This window comes from Indicator indicator, unplaced genomic scaffold (genome assembly GCF_027791375.1).
Source record: "Indicator indicator isolate 239-I01 unplaced genomic scaffold, UM_Iind_1.1 iindUn_scaffold_57, whole genome shotgun sequence".
Lineage (NCBI taxonomy): Eukaryota > Metazoa > Chordata > Aves > Piciformes > Indicatoridae > Indicator > Indicator indicator.
The window spans coordinates 190865-214692 of NW_026539190.1; the positions used below are offsets into that span (position 1 = coordinate 190865).

The window sequence follows — 23828 nt, forward strand, 5'->3', positions numbered from 1 at the left end:
TAGGCACTGTTTTAACCTCTGATCATGATTTTTAAGTAATGCTATATTTGTTTTGAAAATGCTTGCAGCTGTGTCAGCTGGCTACCTGTTACAGAATGCACAGGCCCATTGTGGAAATCATTTTAACCCTCAGGTTTCTTTGATTTGCAGGTGTGCAGAGCACAATCAGCACTTTACTCAGGAGCACCTGGAAGTGGCCTGGCAGCTAGAATGAGCTGCTGCTCAGCTCCTGTTCCACTGGAGTCGGGTACCAAGCACAGCACTTCCCCAGAGTTCGTTGGTGACCTGAGCGACAATGAGGGAGGCTTCGGGGCAAACCAAGCAGCACCAGAACCATTTGGCATCAGGCAGGAGTTACCCCTGTGGGGGTGAGCCTGTGCTGATTTCACCAGATTCTGGCTCATCACAAATCAACCGTTCACTGCTTCAGAAGTCCAGAGAAGCAGAAGTATTGTTTGAGAGATCTCACAGACACTTGCCTGACACAGGAGACAGCATGGATATAAAGAACGTGTTTAAAGCCCAAGAAGATGCTTGCTGCCCAAGGGGTCCGTGGGAGCAGGGTGGTAAGCTGGTGAATTTGAACAGCATGGCCAGCACAGCTGCTGGAGCCACAGGGAAATGCTGCGCTGGACAGGCACGTTGCCACCCCACAGAGGGAAGCACTTGTCACACAGACAACCTTTGTCTGAGCAGGGAGGGCTCTGGATCTGGCCAGTGTCTGGCAGATGTCCAGGTGTGTAAAGAGACTGGGCTTATTAGCCCTCTAACCATGAATGCCTTGCTGAGTGAGGAGGCAGATGCTCCCCTAGTAAATCACCATGATTTGGTGAAAGATAATGCTGAAAATTCTATCCCTGTTCTGGAGATTTACACAGAGCAGATCCCAAGTGTTAGGGGTGACTTTGATGATGATGATGATGATGACCTCGAGTATTTTGAATGTTCAGATGTGCTGACAGCACACGAGAATGAAATCTGGAACAAGAAGTTAGAATTTTTATTAGACAGTGATGACGAAGATGATTTAAAACTGAGTAAGGATTGTGATGGGTGTGCTTACTTCCTTGATGAAATGCCTTGTCTGTTCCAAGTGTCAGATAACACTACGCCTATGGATACCACCATTGGCTTCTGTGGGCATCACTCAAAATTCGAAGGAGTAAATGTAAGGAGAGACCCCTCTGTGTACAGCCAGTCAGCTTTGCAGGCAGAGATGACTCTCACTTGTGGGCACCACCGAGAGAAAAGCGCCAGCGTGAAAGACAAAGAGAAGTGTCCAGTGCCTGTTGCATCTGCAGCCATTGGAAGTGACCATCCCAGCGCCAAAGCAGACAGTCATGGCAGTCACCACTTGGCCACGGGTTCCTCAGCTGGCAAACCAAAGAACAAGGATGATACGCGTTCCCAGGCAGATTCCTCTGCTGGTGGCATAGGTTCTCCTCGGACAGGTCAGGCTGCAGAGAGGATGACAGAGAGCAGCACGGATGAGAACCCGCAGGGTGAGAGCTCTCTGCTGCCAGAGGAGCCAGGAGGAGACCTGCCAGAGGAAGATGCAAGGCACACTGTCTGTACCCTAACAGAAAGTCTGAGAAGAAACCTTTTGAAGTTGTTCAACCCTAAAGAACTTTGCAGATATGTCAGTGCTATAGGACAGTCTTTCCAGCTGGCAGCAGAGCTTAGAGAATCCAGTGCTTCCAGTCAGGAAGGTGTTGTTTCCACACAGATCCCTGAGGAGACAGAGAGCTTGCAAATGCAGGCTGGTTCGTGTCACACAGAAGAGGCAGATAAAGACTGTCACTGGGAAAGGACTCGGGGCCTGTCTGAGCAAAATCAGATGCCAGATGAAAATGTCTCATCCAGGGTAAGTGAAGCCCTTATCATTTAATGGAAAGAGCTGCTCCACTGATTTAAATGCCTTTTATTGCTGTTTGTCACCAATAACGTAAAATTTCAATTACTTTGAAAGCAGCTATTCCTGGACTTCTGAATGACAGCTACGGCTGGGAAGGAAATCTGGTGTTGAAAAAGGCCCAAGTAAACCATGAGCTGTTCTAATTATAGAGCGAGACTGATGATAGTAAGAGGAACTAATGGGACTCTGGACAGCTGGATGGGGAAATCTGATCTCTAGGCTATTGCACAGGTCTTACCAAAGAAATGCTTCTGCCAGCCCAGAAGGTTTCTCAGATACCTATTATGAGCAGAGAGTGTTTTAACTTACTTCTGTTTCACTTTATATTAAAAGAAAAAAATTGTCATCCACTTTGTGTGCTGGAAATCTGAGCCAAATGACTGGGGTTTTCTGTGAAGCTATAGCAAGGGGGGCAGTTTAGTCCAGAGAGTTCATGCTGCAGAAGGGAATCAAGCCTTGTTTTTAAAAAATAAAGCATAATAAAGAGTCAGGTACTCCAGCTGAAACGTAAAAGCACTTAAAAACACCCCCTTAAGGTGGTGCTTTCCAGGTACTGGTGTATTTTATGGTGTTGGTAAGAAACCAGTGTAGTTGTACAGACCGATGGAATGTTCCACCAGTTTTTCTAAGTGGGAGAACTGGATCATTCTTTTTCTTTCACATAGTAAAAACTCGAGCTATAAAAGTGCATAGATATGAGTATTAAATCATGAGTAATCTTATCACCAGCTTTACAGATTTGAAGTGATGTAGCTAATTGCACAGAAAAAAAATCTGACAAATCAACACAAGCTTGCTTCAGCTCCACAGGCTTTTCCTCATCTCTGTTATTTATGTCCAAGTGTCTCCCAGTTCTGGGCAGCATACTAGCTTCAGTCTCACCACTGGGGTGTCTTAAGCAGTTTAAATTACTGAATTCTTCTGCCTGAAAAAGAGCCAAAGGTTTCTCTGTTTCTATAGCCGATAAAATTCTAGCAGCACACAGTGCCTTGTGATGGGGAGGCCTCTGGAAGTTAAGCTATGGACAGTTTCTGGCAGCAGGTATCTGCATGGTGCACAGGAGGCATTGTTTCAGCGCTGGCTGAGCACAGTGCAATAAACTCAATGCCAGCAGATTCTTAGCAGACAGCAGCTGTTACCTCACGTGCATGCCATGACCAGGTTTCAGATGGGCTGTTTAGGCTCTTGCTGTTGGTTTTGTTTGGGTGTTGTGTCAGTGTGAGCTGAAATTCCCCCCCCCACCGACAATAACCAGGCTAGCCCAGTCTGGAAGCAAATGAAGGCTGTATTTACAAGCAGATGAAATGCAATGAATACGTACAAATATACAAAATTCACAACACTTACAAATATATACAATCAACAGAAAAGCACAACCAAGCTCCCTTTGCTTCCCCCCAAGGGGACCCTCCCAAAGGGGCCTCCCTCTCCCAGGAGCTTCCCCCCCAGACCCCCCTGGACAGAGAAGCAGAGTTAGTTAAGCAGAAAGTTGTTAACTTAGCTGCCAAGGTCAGTACGTGTTATCTTCAGCCAGAAGAGAAGAAGAAACAGCAGCCAGACAGCCCAGCAACTGCCCCCACTGCAGAATGTGCAGAATGCCTACTTTGTTTTGGGTAATAGTTCTTAAACATTTCTATCTATCCAATGGAAGTGTTTAGAACAATCGTTATTTTGCTTTCTTACACCCAATAGTGACTTATTTACATTCTTTCACTTTCTCTGTTCTGAACTTTGCAAGGAAAAATTAAAAAGACAGTTTCAAACCATCACAGGTGTCCATCACCAAAGCTCTGCAGTAGATACAAATGGAGCAGGAAAGAAGTACTGGTGTGCAAAAAAGGGCTAGAGATGAGCACAGAGCAACCCCCTTCTTTTAAATATGCATGAATGAAGAGGAAATTTAGATTTAGGTTCAACATTATGTGGTCTTGAAAATGAGCCAGACAAAAGCATCCCCCATCTGGAAGCTGCTCTTTATAGCACAAGGAAAATGTGGACAGCATCTCACAGCTTCTGTATAATAAACCAGAAACTCCTTGGCAATTGGCTGGTGTAACCTAAGGCAGGTTGAACAATTCTGGTTCCTGCACACAGAAGTGCACTGTGGCATTAGCTGGAGCCCAGCTTTGGAGCCAGGAGCAGGGTGAGGCACTGGTAGCATAACTCCTGGCTGACTGTGTAGGAAGACAGCAAAACTTTGAACAACTTTTGAGAAGGCTGTGTTTTGTCTTTGAGTTGGAAAGAATGTAAACACCTTGTAACTGAAGAGAAAGACTAGGTAGAAGTTGAGAAGCTTGTTTGCTTAGATCCATGTCAGTAAAAGGATAGCCATTGGGATGTGGCAGCTCTGTATTAGAAAAGGATATAAATTGATGTGGTGGTTTGGCCCTGGCCTGGAGGCCACATGCCCACCAAAGCCGCTCTATCACTCCCCCTCTTAAATGGACAGGGGGGAGAGGGGAGGGAAAAAAAATAACAAAAGCTAATAATAAGATAGAAGGAATTTTAATAACAACAAGCAAAAGCAATAGACCGTGTGGAAGCGAAAAGCAAAGAGAAAGATGTTAGTCTCTACTTCCCATCAGCAGGACGATGGTCGGTCTCGGGAAGCAGGGCTCTCTAAGCTTGGTGGTTGCTTGGGAGGATAGACGCCATGGACAGATCCCCCCACTTCCTTCTTTTACTTCATTCTTATATCTGAGCTGATGTCATATGGCATGGAATACCTCTCTGACCAGTCTGGGTCAGCTGGCTCAGCCATGTCCCCTCCCAAGATTTTGCCCACCCCTCAGTGTACTCTTGGGGCAGGGAAACATTGAAAAGACACAGCCTGGATATTTATTCAACAGTAGACAAAATACTGCTATGTTATTAACTGCTGCTGCAAAACACAGCACTGGAAAGATTCCGTGAGGAGAATTAACTCCAGCTTGGCCAAACCCAATATAATCTCCACCCTTTATTCCATACCATTTGTGTCACGCTCAGGTTCTACACAATTCAATATATTGCACCATCTCATTTGATTCTCACACTTAAAATCCTTTCTTACTTACACTCATGATTTAATCTACATACTTAAACTATCTCGATATTCCACACATAGAGACTTATATAAATATAAAAATGTTCTTCTGCTCCTCCAGATGTTACTTAGGAGTGTTCAGGATAGAAGCAGGATATTCTACTCTTGGACACCAACACCAGCTTGGTCTTAGTCCTTGTGTCGCTTTTGTTCTTTGCAGGCTTTCATCAGTCTGAATCCTTCTTACTTTGTGACTTTCCGCAACATACAACTCACATTACTCACATTACTCACATTTCAAATTACTTTTCCCCCAATGTTAGATCTCCTTGAGGAACACCCTGGGTTTCCCCATCCTTTCTCATTACCCACCAAGTACATCCAGGCCCCTGAGCAAAGACAATCCCACAAATGGGTTTGCCTTTCCCCATAGGAGGAGCAACCCACACTGCCTTTCCCAGCCACTTTCTCATGTGCACTACAGGGACTTTATCTCCCCCCACAGTGTGCAAGGGTTCTGTTTGGGCAGAGCCAGGACAGTTAGCAGATCCTCGGGAATTAACCAGCCAAGTAGCTTCTGCTAAATTTGCATCCCAGTGCCTCCATGCCCCATTATCCATGCTTTCAACATAGTCTTTAACAGTCCATTATACCTTTCAACCTTCCCAGAGGCTTGTGGGTGGTAGGGAATGTGATGATACACCCATTCAATGCCATGTTTTTTGGCCCAGGAACTGATGGCATTGTTCCTGAAATGAGTCCCATTGTCAGATTCAATCCATTCAGGCATACCATGTCGCCACAGGATTTGCCTTTCAAGGCCTAAGATGGTGTTCCAGGCAGTGGCATGGTTTACAGGATATGTTTCCAGCCAGCCTGTAGTTGCTTCTACCATGGATGTAACACTTGCCCTGGCGTGTTCGTGGCAGTGGTCCGATATAGTCAATCTGCCAGGCCTCACCATAGCCAAAACCCAGCCCCTGCCCTCTGTTCCAGGAAGACTTAGCTCTGGTGGCTCTCTTGAGGGCAGCAGAGGTTTCACAGCCAAGTGTGACCTGCGTGATGGCTTCCATGGTCAAGTCCACCCCTCGGTCTTCAGCCCATCTGTACGTAGCATCTCTTCCTAGATGTCCCGATGTTTCATGGGCCCATCGAGCTACAAACAGTTCACCTTTACGTTCCCAGTCCAGATCCACTTGAGCTACATCGATTCTGGCAGCCTTGTCTACAGCTGGTTTAGGGCCAGACAGATCCTCTCTTGCCCCGAGAGGGACAAAAGAATGACACTCACACAAATGGATTGGAGAGCGATGGAAAGTTTAAATGGAAAAGCAATTGGTGAAACTACAAAAAAACTACAAAGCATAGTGACAAGAACATCCCAAAGCATACAGAGCCCCTTACGTAACACCCAAAGGCTTCCCAACTCCTCCCTTCTCCCCACCTGAGGGTCTACCCAAAACCCCCAGGGATCTTTCTCCCCCCCCCACTGCTAGGCTAGTCTCAGGCTGGCCAGGTCTGAGACTGTCCCCTCCCTCCTTTCTTCTCCTGGCATTAAGCCTAGACAGGCCTAAGAGGCCTTGAGATACTCCTCCACTGTTACCCGCTAAGAGAGCATCTCCCATAGGAGCAGAGAGGGAAGAAAGAGCAAGAGAAGGACTTTGCAGATGGATTTATAGGGGGCAGGATTTATGAGTAGAAATATGCCGTTTCCTGTGTCCACCTTATTGGGTGGACTCTTGGAACACCAAAAGTGTAGCTTATGTGGTAGTAACAGGAGGCACCCAGCCTAAACTGCCACAACTGACAATGTAACAGAGTAGGAGGCTTATGCTTAAGCTCTTGCTTTGCTTTTGCTTTTGCTTAGTGCCTTGCTTAGTTGCTTAGGTAATAAATAAATGTTTTTGCCTGTCACAATAAGAGTCTTCTCATCTTCCACCTGGAAACACACAACCTATGAGAAGAACACTACTGCTACAATTATATGACTGCTGAAGAGAGCTATATTTTCCCTCTCAGGTCTTCTGAGAGGTTCACAGCAGCTGCAGAACCACAGCACTATTTGGATTCAGATCTGAAGCCCCTGAAGGTTGAAGGCTGTTAAGACCAGGGCTGATTTCAGCCCCCTAGGTTGATAGCTACAGCTGACAAGTATTTCTACAGAAACAGGTACATTCCAAGTCAGGTCTCCAGTTCAGGCCTGTGCCAAGCAGCAATTCCAATTTTGAATTGTGTTTCTCTTTTTTCTATGCAGAATCAAGGTGCCAATCTTAACATCTCTATCCAGAATAGTGAGAGACGATGCATGGAGCCCGAAGCAGGAGAGGAAAGTGACTCCATGACTTCTGAGACTGCAGGAGCCATCCCTCCAGCTTCAGAAATGCTTGCTTCTGAAAAGACATTGCTAGCAAAATGTGCAGATTTACAGACCTGTTCTCGACTCCTTGCTCCTCAGGATAAGGGAGAAAGTTGTCTTCAACAGGTCACCTGTGAACAAGGAATTAACATTGTTAGCACTGATGACAACGCAAAGAATGAGGCTTCACCTTTTCCCTTGTGGGACAGGAACTCTGCTTGTGAGCAGCAAGTGTGTTCCTGTGCTGTCCTTCCTCCTGCAGAGCTGCCTAGGGAGCCAGGGGAGGGGGAGCACAGGTATAGCCTTTACTCACACGACAGCAATGGCACAGATGCTCTCTGCAGCCTGTCATGTGATGAATCTCCATCTGAAGCTAATCCCAAGGTAGTCCTGGAATCTGGAGAACCTGGGGGCGAAGGAGATGCTGATATATCTGCAGTGCATGACAAGCTGTGGAAACTTCTTAATGAAGATGACTCAGACTATCAAATCACATATGAAAACCAGGGAATCACAAGTTTAGAAATTAGGCCAGTCAGTATCGAAGCCACAGAACTGAACTTGGTACAGGAGCCCTCTTCTGGTCACTCTTTGCCAGTCAACCTGGGAGAAGAGCAGGAACCTATCACACAACCAGCTACTAGCCGAAGAACGGAGAAAGAAGACTGCAATGTTTTTAATGTCCTACTTCAAACAGATGAGGCATGCAACAGTGCATCCACAGGAAACATTTGTCTTGCACAAGTGGTAGGAACAGATGGCATATGTCTAGATTCTAGCACTGAAAGTAAAATGGAAACACCATCCGTTTGTGTTCCAGCAAATGGTGCTGTCTTAGATACAGGGGAGTGCTTGGAGCAGGAGCCAAATCCCATATTAACTGGCAGTGGTGAATCCATTCAGGTGCCTGTGGCTGGGGAAGGAAAGCCTGCCATGAATAACTCTTCCCAAACATGTGATGGAGATTCTGCTGAAGGACTGAAAGATGCTCATAGTGGTAACCCAGCATGTGACGCAGAAACCCCCCCTTACCAGCCAGCTGTGTCATCTGGGACAACTGGACAATTCCTTCATGCTGAGCACAGCATGGCCCTGACAGCTGAGTCTGTGAGGTGGGCAGGGTGTCCGTTCAGAGGCTGTTACCCAGCAAGGACACGACTGCCTTGTCTGCCTGAAGAGAAAGGCGTGTTCCCTGCTGACAGTGCCAGTCAGCCTGCACGTGAAGAACACTCTTCTGTTAGCACGACACAGAAAAGTTGTGAAGAGCGTTTACCAGAGAAAGGAAATCACTCAGCCTTGAGTGCACAAACTGCCACTAGTTCTGACAGCTGCCATCTTTCACAAAACGACTGGCAGGGTCTCCAAGTTCCTCCCGGTGCGCAGAAACACAGTTATGAAATGCAACTGCCTGATTTAATTGAGGCTCCTGAGAAGCTACCCCAAACTACAGACCAACTGGCAGAGGTAGCAAAACAAGAAGCAGCACCCTCTCCCTCTTCTGGGCATCCATGTCTAAGAGGCTTTTCTGTCGAAGTGCCCAGCTGTGAGCCCTGTAAACCAGGAGAACAGAGTGAAGTCTGCATGAGGGGTGAAGAGAGGGCTGCCCCTTCCTGTGACTCAGGAGTTAGTCGCAGCTCAGAGAGCCAGGCTGCAGCCTCCCCTCATAATAGCTCAGAACAAGATATACTTTTTGTTGGCAGTACCTTCATATCTGAAGAAGAGTTAAACCCAGACTCTTCAAAACCCCCCACCTCTGCATCTGACAGCGCAACACCAGTGAGGGCCCTGCTGCCCAGCAAGGCTCAAAGGGCGCACCACAGGGTGGCAAATGAGGGTTACAGAGATTACAGCCAGCAGTTAGAGATCCAACAAGTGACTGCACAGGAAACAGTCTACACACCTATGAGCCAGGCAGAGGCAGTAGGGTGTGCTGGCACAGGGAGTTGGGTAGAAGCTGAATCCAGACAAACTGTAGGCAAAGCAGAGGGACATTTGGGTGTGCTGGAAACTTCCTGCAGAGCTTTGCAGGAGCAGTTCCACAGGGTACTTGAACTAAACAAGAAGGAACCACTCTTTTGTGAAAACAAACAAGAAATTCAAAGAACTGTGGAGTATAACCCAGATAAAGCTGAAAAAAAGGCTCCTGTACATGCCTTAGTTAGCTCCGAGGCTCAGGGACTGTTCATGAATACTAACACTAAGCAGCCCTCTCCTGACTTGATGTCTTCCAGCAAGCTAACTCAGGTTGAAAAATTAGTTAAGTCTGCTGAGGATGATAAAGATGAAGAACTCATGACATCAGAGACTGTAGTAAGTGGTTTAGTTAATTTGCCATCAGCTGATGCAGTGAGCAACCAACACTTTCAAGAGCAAGCACCCTGCAAAAGAACTCCTTCATTCTCTTTGGTGTTGACCACACACAAGCCATTCCCAGTCAGTGTGGAAGGGCTGCAAAATCAAGAAGGGTCAAAGTCCTACCAGCCATCACCAACTGCTGCTGAGCCTGATCCCATCCCACACAAAGAAGACACAGCAAAGAGTGGGCATTTCACTGCTGGAGCCAAGAAGAAATTGCCACCAGCAACACTGTCAAAAAAACCCCGACTAGAGGAAGGAGGAAATGGCAGCAAGGATCCCAGCTATGTTAAAAAGCCTGTGAAGAGTGAGGCAGGCACGATTCAGAAAGAAGACAGAAAAGAGCAAAGGAAACTCATTTTGAAAAAGGATGGCAAAGGTAAGAGAAAACTGATCCTCATTCCTGGCCTTTCCCACTGTTCTGGCCGTGGGACAGAGTTTGGGTTCATTAAGCACACTGCAGTCAAAGGTGCCATGTCCTCACTGACTGTCACTTCCTCTGTGAACTTGGGCATGAGTGCTGTGCCCATGGCCCACGCTGAGCCCTCCTGAGCATCCTTTGCCAGCTGACAGATACATGTATCAGCTTTCTGACCTGTGTGCAATAGTTACTCCTTCACTTGTTGCTTCCAGTAGCTTTTTGGGGGTGTCTAGCACAGGGATCCCACATCACTGCACACAACACACAGCCGTGCATGTTGTGTGCCCAGCTCTGCTGCTGCCCTGTGGCTGCCCTCTCCTGGGTGCCAAACGCATTCATTACTAGCAGGGCAGCATCGTTACCACAGGGTGTGCCTAGGGCAATGCTGTCTGCTGCCTGCTGGCTGGCTCTGCAGCTTTTTTGCACCACTCTTAGTCAGAAAAGACCAAGAGTGAAATTAGCAGTTACAGTGAGAGACACCACACAGAAGGGAAAGGAGAGTCAGCTTGCCTGCTGCAGCCTTGTGGAGCTTGCTGAATAGGGAGCACAGACTGCAGACAGCAGTAGCAACAGTGTTACAGCTGGGCAGATGAGGTAGTCCTGGGTTCTATGGATACCTTGCCTGGACCCTGTTCTTTCACCCTTTGAGGTGACATTTCATGTTTACATCATGAAATGATTTATTAGATCAGAGCAAGACTGAGCAGTGGCTAAAGGTAAGCCACACGATTATGAAGCTCTTCAGATATTCTAATTACAGTATGGTCTGGTAAGAGTTCTGCTTTTCCAGGCACATCTAACACCTTTCTCTCTTGGGAGATATGTCCTTTGCCAGAGAGCGGTGTGAGAGGAGAGCCACATTCCTTCAGAGCAGAGCAAGCACCCTGCAGTCCTGAGAAATGCCTGAAGCTGTGCTTAGAAAATGAGTCAAATATTCAGGCTTGCCTCAGATGAGACTGAATTTCCTTAACCTCTTCTGATCTGCTTCAGTCTCACTGGAAGGAACGTGTGTTTGTACCTTAGAGATCTGTGTGGGCCCCTGCCCAGTGCCATGGGCAGGCTGCTCTGGTCTGTGCCCACCGCTCTCCTCTGTGTTCACACAGAGAACGTGGAGCTGTTGGTTCTATTTACAGGTCTGTCATGTACTGCTGGTGTCATTCCAGCCCTGATTCAGCAGGATTCTGAGACCTATGGACTTCAGGGAGTACAAGTTAAAGATAGCAGTCAATTGCAGGTGCCTGATCCTTCAGGCTTGATCCAGCGTGCCTTGGACATTAGGCAGGGAAAGTTAGACGGCAGGAATAGGATCCCTGAGGGAGAGGTGTCCTGCCAGCTCATCCAGACTCTGGTAGCTCAGAACTGACATGATAGGAAACAGAACATCTTGCATCTAGCAGGGATGTCTCACTTGAGCACAGGGATGTCCTGATCCCAAAACCTTTCCCAAAGTACATGTTGACTCCCGTTCTTTCCAAGAGCCCTCTATCCTCCCACCCACACCATGCCCATGGGCAAAGTCACTGGGGTGTTCTGTGAGCCAGCAAACAAGTGTCAGCAGAGAAGCAGCTCGTCAGGACCTTCCCCAGGCTGGGCTCTGAGGGGTTCTTGGACCTGTTTGTGTGATGGTCAGTGTTTAACAAGGAACCATGCCCTGTGGCTGGAAAGGTAGGGACTTTCTTTAGAGGGGAGAAATCAGTAACTGAAGAGTGAAGCAAAGGCCACTGACATTACCAGGTGCAGATAGTTAACTACCCTCCTCCAGTCTGAAAGGAAATCATCACTGCATCTTGCAAAAGGTCTCATCCTTGCAGCATGTGTTAGGTGTGTTCCAGAAGCACCTTGGAGACTGAGCTCAGGCACTTTCTCAGCTGAATTCTTACTGTGCCACCATATAGCGTGGGGAGTCTTTTTTACTGATAAACCCAGCCAGTCCTTTAGTCAGAGGGAGTGTGTTTTGATAAAGAAATTGTTCTGTGATGATGCCTTTGTCACCTGGAACTTCCCTTGGGACCTATGCCATCAACTCAAAATGCCTTTGCATGGAAAACATCTCCCTTGGCAGTGTGGGGCACTGAATAAGGCTTCTAAAACCACAGTACTTGAAAGCCTTGGTTTCTGCATTAGAAGAAATCACAGTATTGTCAAATTCATATCCTTAATATCTGCAGATCATTCTGAGATTCCTTTAAAACCATGTCATGGTCTTCTAATCCCAAATTGGGGTCTTTTGTTTCAAGCTCCCAAGCTGCTGAAGAAGATCCAGGCAGAGCTGTTCCCTGATCGCTCTGGAAATATCAAGCTCTGCTGTCAATTTGGTGACATTCATGGTGACTCCACCATTACATGGACTAAAGATTCCAAGTTACTAGCTCGGCTGCAGAGAAGGTGAGTGCATGTTTCTGAAGATCTGGTAGTTCCTGAAGAGCTTTTGGGAGAAGAGGCCACCTGCTAAGGGGGTTAGTAGTAGTTAGTATGTCAGGTGCAGAAATTCAGGGTGATGAAGCAGTCTGTCTTCACACAGTGCATTAATACTGGTTTGTCACCCCAGCTGCTTCCTCTCAGTCTCTTCACAAGCAGTCTCCAAGTGCTGTGAGAGATAAAATGAAGCTTGAAGCTCAGCACCCAGCCGAACAGCACAAACACACTTGGCTACTGTGGGAGGCTGGTGTCGTGTGTGGGAGTGAACTGCTGGAACAGCCAACAGGAGATGTAGTGTCCTCAGTGTCAGCCCAGGCTGGGGGGTGAGGGATAGAGAGCAGCCCTGCACAGAAGGGATACTGGTGGGCAAAATGTTGTGTGAGCACCATCAGTGTGCCCTTGCAGCCCAGAAAGCTGGCCATGGGCTGATCCCCAGGTCGTCAGCAGCAGGAGCAGGAAGGGAATCCTGCCCCTCTGCTGAGACACCCTGTGCAGTGCTGGGGCAGCTCTGGAGCCCTCAGCACAGCACAGACAGGAACCCATTGGAGTGTGGACAGAGGAGGCCACAGCTCTGCTGGGAGGGCTGGAAGGGCTCTGCTGTGAGGCCAGGCTGAGAGAGTTGGGGGGTTTTATGTTCATGCCTTATGTATTTGGCCCCAGGATTGGTAGGAGTGTGGGGATGCCTTTTGTGGTTTAATGATTGCTGGATTTGACAGAGGTGCTTTTCTGTCAGTACACTAGGATCGTATACTGTGAAGCACATTATAGGCTGAACATTTCTATGTAGGGTGAAAGAAAATATTTTGTCTGCTTGCATCATATTTGAATCAGTCTTTGCAGCGAGGGAAAGAAGGTCCAGGGCAGGAGGAGAGAGATAAGGAATAATTAGGACAGATCTTTCAAAAGTATTCATGCAGGAAATGAACATTTTCTCTTCCAGTGCCCAGGATGACTCTCCTGTCTCTTTGGCGATAGCTAAAGCCAGCAGCAAAGATCAGGGAATGTATTATTGCTGCTTGAGCAACACCTATGGGAAGGTGACTGCTGAGTTCAATCTAACTGCTGAGGGTAAGTCCCAGTGTCTCCTGTTGATTGCTGACCCTGACAGGGGCAGTTTCCTTGCCTGGCTTTTGCACTACACAACCTATTCCTTTCCTTCCTTCTAGTGCTGGAGCAGCTCGCAAGTCTTCAGAACTGTGAAGGTAAGTGGACACCTCTGCTTGAACATGTGCTCAGATCTTTGTTCCTGCTGATTTCCAATGGGAAAAAGGATGGAAAATCCAAGCAGACTGAGACACTTTGGCAGTTATCCCATGGGAAACTCTGGGAATTCACCGCAGCCACTCAGTGCTGCGTTGGTGCGAGCTGCCTTTCCCCTTCTGCACTCACCTTTGCTGTGCCGTAAAGATGAAATTGGCATGAACTTGTGGAATTTTGTAGGTGAAATGCTTGCCTGTAGGCTGGGATGGTCTGTGCCAGGGGAGGAAGTGCCTGGAGTGCCAAAGTGTTGGTTTGAACTTGGCTGTGTAGCCCCTGGTTAGGTCGATGGCCTGGCCCTTCAGGTGCAGCACTGGCAGCGCTGCGTGGTGTCATGGAGACGCAGGCACACAGAGAGCACTGAAAGCTCCTTGGCACCAGAGCTTGCCAGTGGTGTTTTCACCCATGGGCTGTGCGAGTCACCTGCTGTGTAACTGTGCTCCATGGAGATCTGCAGAGCTTTCCCCATGTGCTGATTTGTGTTTAACCATGCTGGGCATATGTCTGGCTGTGCTGGAGCTAAAGATAGCCAGGGCACTTCAACTGGGCTCAGCAGTGTTGAACACACTGCACTCACTGAGCACTGCATCCAGCCTTCTGATTTGGCTTTGTTTTTCCAGAGGAACAAAATTAAACATTCAGCTCCCTCTTAAAACGGAGGACTTTTCATGTAGTGGCACAGAGAACTTCAGGTGGAGTTAAGGAGGTTTTTTATGTGCTCTTTCTCTGTGCTTCAGAGAGGCAATAGTGCACAGACACTGAACCAGACGTAACTACAGAGGCCAGCTGGAAGGGATTCACTGCTGTAGAACATACTCCTTTTGTTCTCCTGTTAGTCTTTTTCACTGATGTTCCTTGCAGTGTTGTGATTTGAGAGACTTGAAGTGCAGGTGGAGTTTTTTAGTTTCTCTCTGTGCTTAGCCTTAGCCACTGTTTTTTTCCTCTTATATATTTTTTTCCTTTTGTATTCCAGTTCTCTTTTAAAGGCATAAAAATCATAATCATGCTCAATTTCACCTTCAGCAAACTCAGGTACACACTCTTGTGCCACTGATACCTTCAGACTCCACAGCTGGGGAGAAAAATCATGGTACCAATTTCCCTGAATACAGAGATCACTAAAGCTGGTGTATGCACCTGATGATCAAAACTGACACAGTCATTTGTGGCAATGTGCTTCTTAGTCCCAAACACTTATGGAATAAAAATCTCGTTGTTTCCTCCTGCCTTTGCTAAATGACCTGTCTTTAAGCTGATGCTTGCCAGGTTGAAAAGACACACTCAGAGATGCCAGTGGAGCTGATGTAGTGAGTGTGGTTGGCACTAGGAAAGGCAGGTTTCCATCATGGTCATACTGAGTAAGGCCTGAGGTCTCTTTCAGCTGAGTACCTCTGCGAGTCTTTTCCAGAAAACATTCCAAGCTGAGAGCTAAAACAAGCTCTGGTCATACCAGCAACTTCTGGCTTGTCTGACAAGCCTTGCTAGCTTGAGAAGAAAGTGCTCTGAGCACACTGGGGACAGACCTGTCCTATCTGCATCCACCGCTGCACATTAGCTTTATTGATGCCTCTGTCTTCCCAAAGAAACAGAGTTGGAAGTGTCTCTCTATGGCCTCAGGGTCTCTTCAGTTCCCTCCAAGTTCCAGTTTACAAGTCCCCTGATGATTTTCAAAACAGCTTTTGTGATCTTCACCTCTGTTTTGTTTGCTACACTGTATGCTCTCCTTATGAACCTGAACTACCACCTTTCTCTGTGCTGGCTCAGGTCCCAACCCCATGTTAAGACAAGTCAGGCCATGCTCTTTCCATGGAAGAGAGATCATTCCTTTTTCCACATCCACCTTCTTCTGTGCCTGCAGAAGGATGCTGTGCAGAGCAAAGTGCGTTGTTTTCCAGGTGTGGAAGAAATTGAATTCATGCAGCTAATGTTCAGAGAAGATTTCATCAGGGACAGCTATTTTGGTGGCAACCTGCATGGTATCATAGCCACAGAAGAGCTTCACTTTGGTGAAGGCATGCACCGGAAAGCCTTCCGAAGCAAAGTGATGCAAGGCCTGGTGCCAGTGTTCAGCCCTGGCCACCCCTGTGTGCTCAAAGTGCACAGTGCCATCACCTATGGGACCAAGAGCAAGGATGATCTAGTTCAGAAAAACTACAAACTGGCACTGCAGGCAAGTTGCTGTCCTTGGGAAGCTGTCCCACGGAGATTCAAACAGCTGATCTCAGTGTGGTAAGTAGTACTCCATGGGCACTTCTCTTTGTGATACAGGAATGCTATGTCCAGAACACTGCGAGAGAGTATGCAAAGATATATGCAGCTGAAGCTGAACCCCTGGAAGGCTTTGGGGAAGTACCAGAGTGAGTATTAAATATATTCTTTTTTGCTAGCCATAGGTATATGTGTATTGTCCTGTGCCACAGCTCTACGACTGGACTGTGACTGCTAGGGGGAATTTCTGAAGAAGGAAGGGGAGTCCTGAGAATGGTGTTGCAGCTGGAGTCACGACCTAAATGACTCTGAGTATCAAGGTGGTGAGAGAGGTTCCCTCCCCATTAGAGAAGGCTAGTAAGCAGTAAAGACATAGCAGGCAAGAGACATGATTCTGATATAACTGTAGAGGAAACCGTTCATATTAAGACAGGAAATGGTTCATATGATCAGCTACTCCCTCCCTGACCAGAACTCTGGGTTTTATTAGTTTGTATCACTTGATTTTAGGATCATTCCTATTTTTCTTGTTCATCGCCCTGCTAATAACATCCCCTATGCGACAGTGGAGGAGGAGCTGGTTGGGGAGTTTGTGAAGTACTCCATAAGGGATGGCAAGGAAGTCAACTTCTTGAGAAGAGACTCAGAAGCTGGCCAGAAGTGTTGCACCTTCCAGCACTGGGTGTATGAGAAGACCAACGGAAGCTTGCTTGTCACTGACCTGCAAGGTGAGTTGTCTGCAAGAGGGCAATAAATGGCTTTCCTCTGACAGGAGCTGGTGACCACCTGCAGTCAATCCCTAGCTACAGAACGTTCCTGAGGAATGCTACTTCTGGCTCTCTGTGTCTCGTGGGCAAGGCTGCCTGAGCTCCTTGCCAGACCTCCCAGTGGGCAGAGTTGTCCAGATGCAGGCAGTACCCTGGACCTCTGCCCATTTTGTGCAGCATCTCCTACATATCAGGATGACGGAGGAGAGAGCTGGGTGTTTTGTTATCTAGGCTCTTTGGAGAGCACTGTGTCTACCCTAGGGAACAGACAGACATGAGTGGGTTGTCTGCTGTGGCAGCAGGGGATGGCGTGTGTTCACCTGCGCAGCACAGAAGCCAGCTGGTGGTCTTGAAAGGGGATACTTGGGGAAAGAAAATCCACATGTGACACTCTTCTGTGTGTCCCCTCAGTAAATCAGGACACTCGGCATGTGTCAAGCCTGTCTTGCCACCCAGAGGGTCATGAAATGTCTTGTGAATTAAAGTCTTTAGCTATTAATGACATCCCAGTCCTTCACTCTTTCTCGTGTTTGAATACTTACCTACAGTCTCTCAACAGTGGAATGTTCCATATGCAGGTCCTGGCTAGGTTTAAAGGAACATGCTCCTGCAGCCAAACTCCTCCTTGCATTTACTACCTGCTGCCCTCATGCTCCTCTGGCTCCTGGCTGCTGAGACGTGGCCCTGTACCCACCACAGTGTGCACAGATGTATCTGAAACAAAGACAGCTCCTTTCTAAAGAAAAACAAAGAAAGGTGGGCTCCTAGAAAATATCCCAGGCAGGGCAATTAGCAACAAGCCATCTAAAGGAGGCTCCTGAAGAGAGAGGAAAACAAGATCCCAGCCTGAGGGGAGCAAGGAGCAGAAAAGGTCCTGGGGCTTCTGTAATGCTTGCTGCCACGATGGACAGCAGGCCTGGTGCTGCTGAACAGAAGCATCCTTCCTCTGACCACCTTCTCACTCAAGCATCTAGGCTGCATTTTTCAGGCATATCAGCTGAGATCTCTGAGACTGTATTCCAAGGAAAGTGCTCTTGAGACCATGGGTCATGAGACCCGTGGTTTTCCTGTACAGGAAAAACAGGCACAACAAAGGGACAGGCTAAACCCCCTGAACTTTTGGAAATGCTGAATAAGTGGAGGATTTTGGATCTCCCACCCAAAGCCAAAATAAGGTTGACTGTCCTATTGCTATGCACTAGCAAAGCAAGTATGCAGTTCCTGCTGCTAAATGTGGTGGTCCAAGCTTGCAAAGCATCACTCCCCCATCAATAAATACATCTTGGGGCAGGTGCACGAGCAAAGGTCCTGGGTGTTTCTTGAAATGCAGTCATCCACCTGTAACCCTCCTCCCTCTTCACAGCCTGGCATGAAAAGCAGGTTTTGCTCTGGGTTTCACCCTGCTTTCTGTAAACTGCTGGTACGAGGCTGGCTCCTGACACAGAGCACAAACGCTCTCGTTGGGGTACCTTAATATGTTTGGGGAGAGCAGTGACAGATGATGGGAATGAAAGCCATGGGTCAATAAACAGTATTTAATGCCTCTCTATGTAGTGCTCTTGCATCTGGAGTGCTGGAAATTCTGCTCTGACATAAGCTCTCTGTTTCCTTGATGCCTTGTAGGTGTAGGAATGAAGTTAACTGACGTTGGCATAGCAACACTGGCCAAAGGGTGAGTGAAAATGCATTTCTCAGCAGCACTTTGCTTTGCACACCAGGCTCTCACAGTGGAAATACGTGGGGGGAGGGTGCACTGGGGGCTTATTCTTGCTTTAACTTTGGAAGCAAACAATCCTCATATTTATGGGAACCCATCCACCTATAAGGGAGACACATTCAGCTCTACAGTGGTGGAGCTTCACTGCGTGCCAGGCTTTGCTTCTTGCTTTGTGCCTCCCTTAAAACAGGCCCTTCATAAGTGAAAGCAAGGTCTCTGGTGACTTGCAGGCAAGTAAGGCAATTTTATTGGTGAAACATCAGATGGAGGAAGGTAGGGCTGAACAGACAGGGCCAACAGCAGCTCCAGCCTGGGCTGCAAGGAAAGAGCTGGTGTGAGTGCTGTACAGAGCTTCTGACCATGGAGGAAATGGCCCAGGCCCGGGTGGCACTGGAGCCAGAGCTCCCACTGGGCTTGTCCTCAGCAGCAGCTGCCCCAGCACATGCCAGTACAAGTGCTGGTACCTGTCTAGCCCTGCTACTGGATCCTGCTGCCAGCAGCTGAGCTGGCCTCTCTGCCTTCCTACTCTTCCACTGAAGGAAAAGAGGGTATCTATGACAGTACTGTGGGAGTCAGGGAAGGAGATGCTCTGAAAGAGGCCAAAGGTTTGTTGCCCTCTCTGTGAGCAATAGCCAAGGATGGTGCAGGGACTGCATGAGAGAACTCAGCTGATGAAGCCCCTCTTGCAGCCAGCACAAAGCCAAAGCTTTAGAGTGTGTAAGCATGGCACAAGCTTTGGGAGAGACTTTCCTCAGTTCAGAGCTCTGGGAGCTTTAATTCCTACCTAAGCTTTTCTTGAGCCTGTATTCCTGCCAGCTGCATGGGTGGAGGGAAGGTGTCTGTTTAGCTTTGTGTAGGCCACTTACCTGACAAGAAAGGAAGCATGTTAAGGACTTGACGATATCTCTTTCCCTTCTCTCTCAGGAAAACCAAAAGCTCTGTTCATAACATTTCAAAAGACCTGTTTCCTAGCAGTTTTGCAATGGCTTCAGGTCTTTCTGGGGGACTTAAGCCTGTGTGCAAAGACAGGCCTTTAATGTTCTCACTTCCTCCCACTTCTTTTAGTTTTTGTTCTAATCTTCCATCAATTAAATCTTCTATTTCTACCACGGGCCAAGAGTCATTGGTAGGAACAGGCACAACGAACACGGTGTAGGCAGCCATTCAAATCTGCTGGCTGCTGGAAGGGGAGAGACCATGGGAGCAAATGCCTGTGACCAGTGCTTTAAATTCTTTGAGAAACTGAGAGGAAAAAACAGATCCAGTCACATGTATTCAGTCTTCATGCTAAACTGCAGCCTGTCTATATACCTATGGCAGGAAAAAAAAAATCACAGTGTCTGAAGTTATTTAAAATTTCACCTTACAATATTCTGGGAAAATCTTCCACACCTGCAGACTGGCATCCTTTCAAACCTTACACTGATATGCTCTCTGCCATAGTACAACTGTTTGTGATGAATTTGCAAAAGCCAGAAGAGCAGCTGTCAGGAATTATTCATGGCCATTATTTACGCCCCAGTGTTTCTTCTGAACCCAGCACCATCAACAGCATCTTTCAGAGTTTTGTACTTCTGTTCAGCACTGCTCCCTGCAGCTAATGGTTTGGGGGATCCAGCAGTTCTGCATGAGCATGTGTGTATCCTTAGGCTTCATCTTTCCCTCCTTCCTGTAGAGGCTGTAGAGAGATTGATGTCTCCAAGAACTAACCCTCCTGCACGTAGCTCTGCTCTTTCACCCTCCGTTTCCCCAGTGCAGTGGCAGCAGACAGAGCTGCAGCCTGTGTCAGGAGAGGGCAAACCCACAGCTGTAGCCACAAGATCAGATGCAAACCTATCGTTTCTAAGGGGAGGGAAATGAGGATGTCTTGATTTAGGAGCAAAGCTAGGAAACTAAACTGACGACCTGTATTTAATTAACATGAATGTTCTGTCTCCTGTTGACAAGGTATTTATGCTCTTACTGCACATATTCCTGCCATTTGTCAGCTGCTCAAGCAGGTTAGCAGAGCATTCAGTTGTGTACCTAAAGGGTCTCTGACTCACAGTATGGTCTGAGCAAATGTTGCTGTAGACCAAATGCTGCTGTGTCTGCTCTTTGTTTAGATGTTCCTTCAGAGACAGATAGCAAAGTCATTTCACAGCCTTATTTATTTCATAAGAAAAGTGGATTTTTTTATTTTTAGCTCAAGCTTTCCATTCCAAGATTATTCCCATAAAGAAATTAGTGCTGTGAGAATTTTATGGCATGAGAAAAGCACATGAAGGAATTTTCTTTAGCTGCAATAAATTGGCTGCCTAGGAAATAAAAGAGAGTGAAAGCGGGAGAAAAAGCACAGAGCCATGTGGCAGCCACAGACAGACATGTATAAAGTCTTCTCCAGAGAGCAAGAGTTCATTACCTTGCTGAGCTCCAGGCTGTACTGCTGTAGGAAGAAGGGCATTCCTTCTAAACTTCCTGGGGGTAAACAAGCACCTAACTTGCTTGGAGAGGTAAAAAAAATCCTTCAGACCATTTGAGGTTCACCTGGCTGTTTACAGCTTGCTAACTGAGGGGTTCCTCTAGAGTGGGGCAGGCTTACTACCTGTTAGTAACTTAGAGGATAACCTTGTCTGGTGTTAACAGCTTCACCTGGCAAATAAAAGTATGCTTGGAGCTTTGTTTCACTGAAATACAAACCTGACATTCAAAGCCTCTGACTTCAAAGAGGAATCTGAACATAGCAGTATAAGAAGACGAAAAGGGCTCTTGAATACTTAAGCAAGCTGAACTCCAAGATAGTTTTTCTTGCTGAAGTTAAGCACTAATAGTAATTTAATTCCTTAGCAGATTAAGGGCTGCTGTTCACTTCAGAATTATCTACAAAACCTTCATCATCACGGCTGCAGTAGCTTGTCTGAGATCATTCAGGATCCATCCTCCTTTGTAGGCAATTGTGACTGTTTAAAAGCAGCAGCAAGGTGTGGAGCTGGCATCTTTAGGCTGTAAGGGGGACTGCTGATATGAGGGTGTGCCCCAAGAAGCAGTAACTCACCTCAGAATGCCAGAGACTTGCAGATGTGCATTGTGCCCTGAGATTTCTTTTCTCCCAGGGTGGAAGGACTGATGCTAGGAGTGCAGCCAGCCTGAGGGGTCAGCTTTTCAATTCCAGTGGAGCACTGGAGATGCAGACTGGAGCAGCTGGCTATAAATGGAGGCAGAACCACCCCCTTTTGGTGCAGGGTGGTTTATTATGTTATCACCACTGGCACCATTCTTCATAGAGAAAATCTGGCAAAGTGTTGCAGTAAAGGAGCTTCTCTGTCAGAAAGTGTTTGACCTTCTCAGAGCAGCAGTGTTTGCTCCAGCACAGTGCAATCTCCATGAGCACAGAAGTTCTCTGGAACGCTGTGCAGTGAGCAAGGTGTGCTAATTTCAGTGCTGCAGCTGGTTTGGGGCTTATGCAGTTACAACTCTCAGTTACGTCTAGGTCCAGTGCTCAGGCTGGAGGAGAGAGGAGTGCAGCAGGGCCATTATATCCATGTTGGGATGAAAACAGCTTCTGGGCCTAACACCACCTCCTGCAAGCAACCTTCTGTCTTCATAGCAGCCCCAAAAACTGTTCTGGAGAGTGATGCAGAGTGGATCTCATTTATGTGTTACTGAGACAAACTTAGCCAGCAGCCAATTCTATTCCCAGCTAAATTAAGTGATAAAAAGCAGGCACGGCAGAGCCCACCAAACATGCCTCTTTAACCTTTTGCCCTCTTTGTCTGCTGCTTATTGCCTGCTTTCTTTCACCTCTCTGCCTCGGTGGGATTTTCTGTGACAGTGCTTCCAAAGCAGCAGGGGGGGAAGAGACTCGCTTCATGCTTTCAAGCTGCTTATGAGCCAACAGCTGTACTCTGCCTCCCTGTGCTGGAAATGAATCTTGAAATCCTGTTTGGCTTTCTTTCTTTTAATTTGTTGCTACAGATACAAAGGTTTTAAAGGCAACTGCTCCATTTCCTTCATTGAGCAGTTCAGAGCCCTCCACCAGTGCAATAAGTACTGTGAGATGATGGGGCTGAAATCTCTCCGAACCGCTCATCAAAAACAGAGGAAAGTAACATCCACGAAAAGCAAAAATCTGCCCAACTCCTCAACAATAAAGAAAACAGTGCCCAAGAAAGCAAGAGAACCTAGAGACTTCATTTCTTCAGAGCACTGACTTGCACTGGAGGACACCTAGCAGTGCTGGGCACCAGTGACCTGGTGCAGGGATAACTTCAGTCTCTTGCCTTATGACATTGGTTTGACATCATCCCAGTGCTGATGCCAGGAACAAAGGAGCTGCTTCTATGGTCTTGGTACCTGAGATTTAACACTGGGGCAAGGGGTTGAAGACAGACTAAGTCATCTGCCTGGAGTACCTTACAACCCTTCTGTGTGTTGATGTCTGCACATTTTGAGCCTGGGACACTGATTGCACCACAGGCCACTGGAGAAATCTTCCTGGCTGTGTCTGTGCCTGTGACCCTGTGGGTTCAGCAGCTATGTAAACACCAATGTATTTAAGATGCCACTTAGTAAAAGTTTTGCACAGTATTATTGTTCAGGCTGATAGAGAAAAATTGTTTTCTTTCCCAGATTTGAGCATAGTATAATCCTCCTATAACCCTATTGTAGTCTCTTCTCTTGCTAACAAATCTTTTACAGAAGACATAATTGGACCTATCTGTCTTCTGCCACCCCAAATTAGCTGTCATCTTTCAGGTCCCTCCAAAGTGATGTCATCAGCATGAAGATGGGCAGCTTGGGTGATTCCCCATAGAATTCCTTGCTTTCCATGCAGGCTTCCTTGGAGAAAATCTTATTGGCACCTGTTGGCCAGAATGAGCCCAGCAGAAGCCATAGATCTGAGTGAGGCTGTTTATGGTCCACATGTCCCCACAATGCAACAGAAGTGTCTGTGTTGCCTTCTGAAGGGAAGGTGATGGCATTCTTTTCCCCTGGCAGTAAGCACAAGTGCATCTCTAGAATGTTTTCCTCTGTGGGGAACTGTTCTCCAGGCACATTAAGAACTCAGGCCACGTTCTGGATCTATCCATATTGTGATGGATTTGATGTTTTCCATTCATCTTTCACTTACCCTTGACATCTGTACTCAAAAACCAATTTTCATCTTCTTCTTATTGATCCCACAGAGTAAATGTGTGCACAGAGCATCACATAATAACCAGCCTCAGTTCTGGATTAAATAGACATGCCCCAGCTACAAGGGATGTGCCTGCACTGCTCAGGAGTCTGCTGAGCCTGTTTTGATTGCTAATGGACACATCAGAACAGGGTGTGAGGCAGCTCCTGACTGTCTGTCCCTGCACTGTAGCAGTAGGGAACCCTGGTAATGGGCTGGTTTCAAGCAGCCCTT

General features: G+C 47.2%; 1 protein-coding gene across 1 annotated transcript; it reads left to right on the forward strand.

Moving 5' to 3' along the window:
- The first annotated feature begins 295 nt into the window (after positions 1-295).
- ALPK2 (alpha kinase 2) lies at positions 296-22923 on the forward strand. The gene is made up of 10 exons (XM_054398480.1): positions 296-1864; positions 7195-10030; positions 12310-12457; positions 13431-13558; positions 13657-13692; positions 15643-15917; positions 16016-16104; positions 16466-16683; positions 18346-18394; positions 22394-22923. The coding sequence occupies exons 1-10, from the start codon at positions 296-298 to the stop codon at positions 22626-22628; spliced, it is 5583 nt and encodes a 1860-aa protein (XP_054254455.1). The 3' UTR covers positions 22629-22923.
- The last annotated feature ends 905 nt before the right edge of the window (positions 22924-23828 follow it).

Bases quoted from the DNA above. Each gene is read 5' to 3' on its own strand.
- ALPK2 (XM_054398480.1), top strand. From the start codon at position 296: ATGAGGGAGGCTTCGGGGCAAACCAAGCAGCACCAGAACCATTTGGCA. The intron at 12,458-13,430 runs GTGAGTGCATGT...TTTCTCTTCCAG, and splicing joins CTAGCTCGGCTGCAGAGAAG to TGCCCAGGATGACTCTCCTG. The intron at 16,105-16,465 runs GTGAGTATTAAA...ACTTGATTTTAG, and splicing joins GGCTTTGGGGAAGTACCAGA to GATCATTCCTATTTTTCTTG.